Source organism: Nasonia vitripennis (genome assembly GCF_009193385.2).
Source record: "Nasonia vitripennis strain AsymCx chromosome 2 unlocalized genomic scaffold, Nvit_psr_1.1 chr2_random0011, whole genome shotgun sequence".
In the NCBI taxonomy this organism is placed as follows: domain Eukaryota; kingdom Metazoa; phylum Arthropoda; class Insecta; order Hymenoptera; family Pteromalidae; genus Nasonia; species Nasonia vitripennis.
Window position 1 is genome coordinate 201,476 of NW_022279618.1, and position 10,616 is coordinate 212,091.

Below are 10,616 nucleotides of genomic sequence, written 5' to 3' on the forward strand. Positions count from 1 at the left end.
TAATAGCACAAAAACATTATAAAAATATTTTTAAAATATTTTATATCATGAATGAAATATTTCTGCAATTATTTCAAGCATATTTATAAAATATTGTTACAATCTTATTTGTCCTAGGGTAAAAATATTTCGCAGAAATATTTTAATATAATATATCTAACATATTTTTTAAACATTTTTAAAATATTTTAAAACATTTTAATACCTTTTAAAACATTTATAGAATATTGTGAAAATATTTTAAACTATTTATTTGTTAATCAATTATCAAATATTTTAAAAAGATTTTAAAACTGTTTTTATAATATTTTAAAATGTTTATAGAAGTTATTAAAATATTTTAGTAATATTTTTAAAATATTTTTTGCGTTTCTTTTTTAAAACTTTTAATACGTTTTAAAAACATTTTAAAATATTTCAAGATATTTGAAAACATTTATTAGATATTTTTAAATTATTCTATAACAGTTATTTATTGATCCACGTACAAATATTTTAGAAAGATTTCGAAATGTTTTCATAATATTTTAAAATGTTTAATAAAGTTATTAAAATATTTTAGTAATATTTTTAAAATATTTTTTGCGTTTCTTTTTTAAAACTTTTAATACGTTTAAAAAACATTTTAAAATGTTTCAAGATATTTGAAAACATTTCGAAATCTTTCTAAAATATTTGTACGTGGACCAATAAATAACTATTCTAGAATATTTTTAAAATATCTAATAAATGCTTTGAAATATCTTGAGACATTTTAAAATATTTTTTAAACGTATTAAAAGTTTTAACAAAGAAACGCGAAATCTTTATCGTCAAAGTCAAAACTTTGAAACAAAAACAAAAAATAAAAATTTTTACTGTATATCAAATCGTATAAAAACGATACCTGCGCATATTATCTACACCTTCAATTACAATGTAGAAATTTTCAAAGCTTTTAAAGATAACAGGGGTTAAAAGTGTCGGTCTGCCGGATTATTGTCTAGCTTATTATTATCTAGCTTTCGTTTTATTCCGTCAATGTCTGGATAATGATGAATTGCTATTACCGAACGGATATGTGAAAACGTGAGTTATTTTTCCAACGGGGAGCACTGACCCGTGAACTTTTGTATACTGCATTGGAAACGGTTAATTTATTGACGTTTGCGCGTGTCACTTATTAAGATAAATCTGAATAAAACATAAAACTAGCGTTGCTTCATACATAATTCTTGTTGGTATTAAAAAAATTCGCGTATCTCATGTGATTTATACGGGGATTAATGTCGGTATTTATCATAATTTTACTGAAATATCAGTTACATAAGTGCCACAACAAACGCGCGAATCAGCAGTTCTATTTCCTGGAGTGTCAGCCCTAGATGTCCATATTTTTTGTGCACGAAACTATAAGGTACTTGCGTACCAGAGTCATGCAAACAATGATGAATAACTTTAAGATGGATTGATGACTGGATGCTATTGAAAGTATTAATAAAGCGTAATCTTTGTAGAGAATTTATTTGGGAAAATCAGTTATAAAATGCACTTTTTCTTGTTTTTGAATGCACCCGCAGAAATTTACTTGTTACGGCGAGAAAACTTAGTTCCGCGTAAAGTTATTCTAAAAGAAAAATTAAAGAAAGAAGTATACGGATCGTTATTATGCTCGTTAGCAAACAAATCCATAATGAATCAATTTTGTTCATTCTTTTTTCCGTGATCTAGTTTATAGCATCAGTTTCTATATATAGTTCTATAATAACTCGTAATACTGCAATGAGAAATCTAGAAAAAAACGCTTACTTTTTTTTTTAATAATACTTATTTTCTTAATGTTATAAACAATAAGAAAATTTTTTTAACGTCAATCTTTATCGTCAAAGTCAAAACTTTGAAACACAAACAAAAAATAAAAATTTTTACTTTATATCAAATCGTATAAAAACGATACCTGCGCATATTATATACACCTTAAATTGTAATCTAGAAATTTTCAAAGCTTTTAAAAATAATAACTCTATAACCATTCAATTTTTCACGAACTCGTAATACTGCACTGAGAAATTTAGAAAAAAAAACGCTTACTTATTTACTCAATGCTACGTGCTCAACAATAAGAACGTTTTAAAACGTTAATCTTTATCGTCAAAGTCAAAACTTTGAATCGAAAACAAATAAAAATTGTACTTTAAATCAAATCGTATCAAAACGATATCTGCGCATATAATCTACACTTAAATCTAGAAGTTTTCAAAACTTTCAACAACTCTATAATTATTTAACTTTGTTCCTTCTCTTTTTCACGATCTAGTTTAGCTTTACGGCCAGCCAACCAACTTCCAATTTGTCCTCTAGCATCCGTTTATGTATAAGTTTCTGTCGTTACTTGTAATATTGTGCCTGAAAATTTGAAAACGAAACGCTTACTTTTGGCTTTTTTATTTTTTTCACTGATAATAATTTTGATTTAAATCGCCTTGAATAATATAATAGCTTAATGATTCATCAAACATATAATCGTAAAAAAATATATTCAACTTACCCAACATAACTTGAGCAATTTTTAAATCTTGTAATTTCTCTTTCCCTTTCTGGCCCTTCCAACTGTACTTTGAACCCAAGCTATCTGTCATTATCTTTTCCATAATCGTATTTGTTTTAATACGATCATCTCGACCACCGAGACATTTTAATAGTTCTATCTGAAATTGCAAACAAAATATATTATTTTATAAACTGTAAAATGTTTATTATTTTATTCTATACTAAATTAAATTACCAAGCTTTCTTCGATTTCTGAATCCTTTTCAATCTTCTTGCTATATGCTTCAAACGTCCCCGCATCCTTAAATGGTAAAACTGTTGACCAGTCAAACTTTTTTGTTTTACCAGAACGACATTTTTTAGATGAATCAAAACGTTGCCGCTTAATTTCTTCAATCTCTGTGCTTTGCTTACTCAATAGATATATTATTTCTTTAAAGTATGCTGTGAAAAATAAGAAACTAATAATTGAAGAAATAGTTACTTATGAAGTTTTGAATATTTATTATGCATTACCTATATTTAATGCTCCTTCATCTTCTCCAGCTTTGGTTTCTATTTGACTTATAGATTTGGCATAACGATTCTCTATTTCTTCATCTCGCGTTAATACTCTTGAACTTCTTGGGGGGAGGCGTGACTTTATAGGAGTTTGATCACCATCTGATTCCTGTGTTTGTTTACTTGTTCGTCGATCTTCGATGTTTGCTACAACAGCATCCTTGCCAATGCTTAGCACGGCATCCTTTTCTTTTTCATTATATCTTCTACCTTTGGGTGTTTCATTTTCTACACCTAAATATAAAATTATTCCATTTAATCATTCTAAAATTTGTGAAAATATATATTTAGATTAATTATTATAACAGTTAAATTAATACCTGCAGTATTTGTAGGATTTGTAATCTCTGGCGAATTACTCCTCGAAGCAATACCATTTGCGATGTCTTTCAGGATTGTTGAAGTTGAACGTATATTTAATGGCGAAGGTTCTTTTCCATCATCATTTTGAGATTGGAAATTAACATTTAATTGTGGTGGTGTTTCAATCTCGGAATCATTTTTTTCCGAAAACGTATCACTACTGTTGTGATCCTTAGATTGTTTATCTGAAGTTTTGTTTTCTTTAATTGTTTTAAACCGTTTAACAGGTCGTTTTTCTGGGGTATTTTTCTCCGAGTCTTCACTAGAACTTTCACTCTTCTTCCTAGCGCGTTTTTGCCGCGTTGATTTGTAAGCACTAGCATCTTTTATTATATCATCAGCATCGGAAGTAGTGACTAGTAGCTTCAAGTTGTCAAGTGCTTCTTGATAGTCACCTAAAATATTTGGGCATAATAAAATAAATAGTTTGCCAGTAACAGAGATTGTTATTTATGTGCAATATTTGGCACTATGAAAAAATTATAAATGCATCAATTTCGTTGTTTGCTGCACAAGTAATTAAAAACTAAGATCTCTTTGATACGTTTTGGTCTCAAAGCTTTTAACCAACTCTAAAAAAGTTACGATTTAATTTATTAGCTTACTTGCTTGTCCGCGTACTTTTATCACGTTATAATTGCTCCACTTTTTCTTATCAGGATTCTCCATCTCGATAACTGCTCTGTCAACTTTCAATTGTCCTTTGTATGGTGGCCAATAACAACATTTATCATGGTTGTGCAACCAAAATGTTGGCACAACCGACATTGAATGGTCACTGAACTCCACTATCTTATATTTTGCTGTGGTCATCGTGGATTCCGGGCTGTTGATTCATATGATAAGAAGATTAATAATTTATTTATAATAAAATATAATATGGAGGAATAAAATATTTGCAGGATAAGCAAACATAAAATGTCAGATAACATATTTTATAAAATTTTAAAAATCACGATTCAACACATTATATTTTTAAAATATTTTAGAATCTTTCACATGTTAGTAAAATATTTTCAAAATATTTTTTTAGGATTTTTTAAAAATAATTTTAAGAAATATTCTTAAAAGATGTTGAATGATTTCAATATCTTTTTAAAGCCACTATATTTTCTATAGAATATCCTGACCTTTTTAAGTAAAAATAATAACACTGGCTGCACGTGAAAAAATGAAAATCTGGTTTTTTGAAAAAGCTACTTTTTCAGTTATTGGCGTTTCTGTAAAACATCTGGAGAAAAATTATTAAATAAAAAAAATAATTTTTGAATACAGTGGCAGAATTGTATTTGTTATTATTCTTTATTTATTTATAATTTATTCATGAAACTTATACATTTTAAGCTTCAAAAATATCTAAATTTTGAATAATTAGATAGTATTTTTTTGATTCAATTTGTACGTATGTAACAATGGCATGATGTAACTTTTATCCTTGTATTGTATATTCACTAATTTTGCTTCTATCTTTGCACATTTCCAAGTTTTCAACTTATCATCTAATTTCACTACATGTGACTTTAAGTTTGAAGCCTTACAAGGTTTGTTATATACATCGTCGACTGGTTGCAATTGTTTTCCAATTACGTACATGATATTATTGTACCGAACGAAATTATAAACTTTCACGTAATCACCATTTATTAAAACGCAATCCTTTTTTGCTAGAAACTTTAATGCAATAATTATTGTAAAACAATACTCTATATTGATCAGTACATTGTCTAGTGGTAACCGGACCACCATTATGTGGCTTTTTGAATGTTTGGATGCTGCTGTTATTTATTGCTATATTTGTATTTTCAATAGTTCCATTTTCACGTTCGGAAACTCTTTTAGCAATTTGCTGTAATGGCTTGTCATATTTGCGGATCATGGTTTTTAATTTAAAAATACTGTTTTCAAAGCGGAACGCACTGAAGCGATCGAGATGACCAAATCTACGTACATCATCGACAAGATGCAAAACATTATGAACGTTGTGAGCTATGTAATTTGTACCATAAATCTTTTCAAAAGTTTTAACGAAATATTTTAAAAGATTTTCGGCGTAATTTAGATAGTCTTCTGACTTCGAATAAAGAGGACTTACTAATATCGTTATCGCTACGTGTAGAGAAAGAAAATTTTGAAACATATTTTTACGTAAGACGTTTTTTAGCACTATCGGCCCCGTATACAATAAAAATTGACGATATTCTGTGGCCTTCCAATTTTTTACACTTTTTAATGTTCTAGGTTTTCTTGCTAATTCAGAAGGTAACGTTTCCCGAAAACTTATCAACGCATCTGAAATAATGTTTCTATCCATAGTGGATAATTTGAACTGCAAAGGCTTATGTGTCCAAAATAACAATAATTTTTTCATAACCCCTAAACAAATTAAATGCATATAATCAAGTAATACATTTGTGACGAGTCCAAATGATGGTATTTTATTAAGAATTGTTTCTTTATGTTGATATTCCGGATAATATTCAAAATTTCTAAATTTATCATCAGATCTTAAAGATGCTGTTGGTTCGTTTGGAAAACAGACTCTATCAGTATATGTGCCTTCGATATCACATTTTGTGCAACTATTATAACCAGTTGGATATGAAATATTCAAGACCATTGCTTTCGCAGGAGTATCGCAAACAAGCCCATCAATCTGAACATTGAACAACTTCCCTTTACATTCAATTTCTTTTTTATTTATTTCAACAGCTTCATCAACGAAAGGTTTTAAAAATTCATTAGCATCTGTAGGTTTATGATCCCCGTAAAAAATTCCTATTGGTCGAACTGTTTGTTGACTTATTTCGCTACATAAAATAGGCCAAAGAGTTTTTTCCGATGATTTTCCGGTTGGAGCTCCATCAGTATTAATAAGCAACCTTAGATCAGATTTGTTATTTCCACATTTGATTATTTCTGAAGCTATTTTAAGAATCGCATTTTTCAAGCCAAAATGATAATAATCCCCTCCTGCAAGTCTAACTATCTTTATATTTCTCGGGGTAGACAATAATGTTCTCGAATCAAGAGGAAAACGTTCGTTAGCATTATATTTATTTAAAATTTTTAATAATGCTGTAAGCGAAGTGTGCATAATATTATATTGAATTGCCCAATGTTTTATTTCGCATACAAAATTACTTGAAACCGTTTCGCGTTGAGATATGTCATAAGCTATTTCATCACTATCGCTGCTGGCATTTGATGAATTTTCATCAGAATCGATTGAACTATATCTATACGAATAGTCACTATTCGATGATTCGCTACCAGAACCTGCACTTTCGAATGATTCTACTTCACAATGAAGATCGGCATTATTCTCAATATCACTTATTGAAACTGGAATGTCACCATCAGAGGTACAGGAACGTGCATTATTAACATCCAAATCCACATTATTTATAGGAGAATTCAAAGATATCTCTTGTACCAGGCCAAGCTGATTTAATCGACTTTCTACCCTCGCTAGAGATAAACTTTTTAATTTTTGCACTCTTCGTCGAGCGGATCTTTTCATAGAAGTTGTTTTATTTCCAGACATAGTTTTTTATATTTATAAAAAAAATCTGCAAAAAAAAAAAAAAATCTAATGCATTGAATTTAAACAATCTCTCTAAATTTGTTAATTCAAATTACATAATATAATAAAATAAACATTGATGACTTGGTTCGGTCAAGTTAAATAATATGAAGTGCTTGCGTATTACATAAACTATGGAGGAGGCCTCTTTTAAATCTAATACATTAAAGTATTAATAAAAACAAAATTAATTAGCTGATAGTTATCCTAATCTTCTAAACTCAAATAAGCCTACCTCTTACTGCACGCCAAATTTTTTAAGTCAGATCACAATGCAACCAATATATGAACAAATTTTATACCTCTGGGGCATAAAGGTTAGAAAAAATATCATTGAATCTCTGTTAAATATGACAAATCAGTCAACGCTAGCCAGAAAGTGAAACCTCGCACCAACTTTTTTAAGCCAGATCTCAATGCATCAAGAATTGCATTAGATTGTGCATACAGTATGTTGAGGTATGGCATTTCTAAGTTGCTTGCAAAATTTCAGACCTCTGGGGCATGCAGATCAGGAGAAACACTATGAAATGTCTGTTGAATCTGACTAATCAGTCCACGCCAGCCAAAAAGTGAAACCTCGCACCAACTTTTTTAAGCCAGATCTCAATGCATCAAGAATTGCATTAGTTTGTGCATACAGTATGTTGAGGTATGGCATTTCTAAGTTGCTTGCAAAATTTCAGACCTCTGGGGCATGCAGATCAGGAGAAACACTATGAAATGTCTGTTGAATCTGACTAATCAGTCGACGCCAGCCAGAAAGTGAAACCTCGCACCAACTTTTTGAAGCCGGATCTCAATGCAGCAAGAATTGCATTAATTTGTGCATACATTATGTTGAGGTAGGGCTTGTATAAGTTGCATGCAAAATTTTAGCCCTCTGGGGCTTACAGGTTAGGAAAAATATCATCTAATGTCTGCTGAATCTGACAAAGGATTTGACGCCAGCCAGAAACTGAAACCTCGCATCAACTTTTTTAGGCCAGATCTTAATGCAGCAAGAATTGCATTAAGTTGTGCATACGTTATGTTGAGTCATGGCATTTGTAAGTTGCTTGCAAAATTTCAAACCTCTGGAGCGTGCAGATTAGCAGAAATAGTATAAAATGTCTCTTGAATCTGACTAATCATTCGACGCCAGCCAGAAAGTGAAACCCCGCACCAACTTTTAAGCCAGATCTCAATGCATCAAGAATTGCTTTGATTTGCACATATACCATGTTGAGATAGGGCTTTTCTAAGTTGCATGGAAAATTTTAGACTTCTAGGGCTTGCAGGTTAGGAGGAATATCATTAAATGTATGCTGAATTTATCACTTTTCACTTCACTTTTCGCCAGCCAGAAAGTAAAACCCTGCACTAACTTTTTTTAAGCCAGATTATAATGCATGAAGAATTGCATTGTTTCGCACATAAATCATGTTGAGATGGACCAAGGATAAGGAGAGAATGAAAAGGAGGATGAATGTTCTTACATTATTATTCTATAGGTTAGAAATGTTTAAAAAATCAAGAATGAAATTTACCGTTTGAACTATACTTCTCCCTTGCTTCTTCTCGATAAGAGTCCGTCCTCCTAGTTTCGCGGTATTTTGTGTAGGTATAGCCTTTGTCGGACGGTATATAGGTATCGTATCGTGTTCGTCGTACTTCTTTGTCAGCTCACTGTAACAAAATAAAGATAATCACAGAATTGTATAAATATTAATAGATATGATGACTGGTGACAAATATTATTACACTATCTATTGCACATTTTCATACTTACATGCGAAAAATAAATTCGATTCACGATCTCTTGTAAGTAGGTATGCGACAGATCAGTCATCTTTAGATGTAAGCTCCGCCATTTGCATACACCCAGATAACATAGGTCACAACGCCGCGTCATAGCGTGCCCACAGTATTTTGGACTTTGGTCACTCTCGCGTTACCGATCGTTGGTAAAAGTTCGACACTTTGTTAATCGCACCACGTGGCGGCAAATTTTGAAATATCGGGGCAGAAATTTCTTTGTTATTTCTTACAACGATTTATGAAAATTAGGAATATTAAAACCATGCAATTAATTCTTTTGCAATGACTTGTAGGACAATGCTATTTTAGGTGTGTAATTAATATCGTTGCTAACAAAATTTAGCATTTATATGTTGTGCAGAGCATATCTCATTTTTTTACAAGTTAAGTTGTCAATCAAATTCGGTAACCCGATTCTAAATTTTAACTAAAATTAATTAATTAATCAAACTGACAAAATCATATTTTCGCCCGCGAATCAACGTGCTAAATCAATGATTAAAACATTGTTTAAAAATTATTTATTCATTATTACTTTTTAGTTACATACTAATTATCGAGCAATGAATTAAATATAAGAATTTCAGCAATATTTTTTGTTCATCAAAAATTATTTGGTACATAATGCAAAATTTTGTAATATTAAAAGAAAATACATTGTTTGTTGGAATTTTTTATAAAAATTATATATAAATATTTGCGATGTAACGGGCGGGGCATTTATAAAATCATTTTAAATGTACTATAATATTCATCAAATATATTTTGTTGTAAAAGTAAAATCTATTATTTAACTATTCTTAAGATATTTTAAAACATTTTATCATAATCTTTTTGAATCATTTATGATAAGATTTTTATAAAATGTGCACAAATATTGGCAAATAGATTTAAAAAAATAACACTTTGGAATGTTTCTAAAACCTACTGCAATATTTTTTAAACATATTTTATTTTGAAAGAAGTAAAAGGTATTATTAAAATATTCTGAAATATTGTATAATAACGTATTTTAATCATATAAGATAATATTTTTTTAAAATATGCATAAATATTGGCAAATATATCTATAACAATATTATTTTAAAATATTTCTAAAAGCTATCATAATATTTTTTTAAACATACTTTATTTTGAAAGAAGTAAAAGGTATTATTAAAATATTCTGAAATATTGTATAATAATGTATTTTAAACATTTAAGATAATATTTTTTCAAAATATGCATAAATATTGGCAAATATATCTATAACAATATTATTTTAAAATATTTCTAAAAGCTATCATAATATTTTTTTAAACATACTTTATTTTGAAAGAAGTAAAAGGTATTATTAAAATATTCTGAAATATTGTATAATAATGTATTTTAAACATTTAAGATAATATTTTTTCAAAATATGCATAAATATTGGCAAATATATTTATAACAATATAATTTTAAAATATTTCTAAAACCTATCGTAATATTTTTATAAACATATTTTATTTTGAAAGAAGTAAAAGGTATTATTAAAATATTCTGAAATATTGTATAATAATGTATTTTAATCATTTAAGATAATATTTATTCAAAATATGCATAAATATTGGCAAATATATTTATAACAATATAATTTTAAAATATTTCTAAAACCTATCGTAATATTTTTACAAACATATTTTATTTTGAAAGAAGTAAAATATACTATTGAAATATTCATAAAATATTCTGAAATATTGTATAACAATGTATTTTATTCATTTAAGATAATATTTTTATTAAATATGCACAAATATTG

At 28.7% G+C, this 10,616-nt stretch overlaps 1 protein-coding gene across 1 annotated transcript; it reads right to left on the reverse strand.

The window, feature by feature from the left end:
- Positions 1-2,042: 2,042 nt before the first annotated feature.
- LOC100678681 lies at positions 2,043-9,058 on the reverse strand. Its single transcript, XM_003425395.4, has 8 exons — positions 8,808-9,058; positions 8,566-8,704; positions 4,059-4,279; positions 3,411-3,848; positions 3,046-3,324; positions 2,765-2,973; positions 2,528-2,687; positions 2,043-2,385 (listed from the first exon to the last, which is right to left on the reverse strand). Exons 3-8 carry the CDS (start codon positions 4,264-4,266, stop codon positions 2,348-2,350), a joined length of 1,332 nt encoding a protein of 443 aa, XP_003425443.3. The 5' UTR covers positions 4,267-4,279; positions 8,566-8,704; positions 8,808-9,058; the 3' UTR covers positions 2,043-2,347.
- Between the last annotated feature and the right edge of the window lie 1,558 nt (positions 9,059-10,616).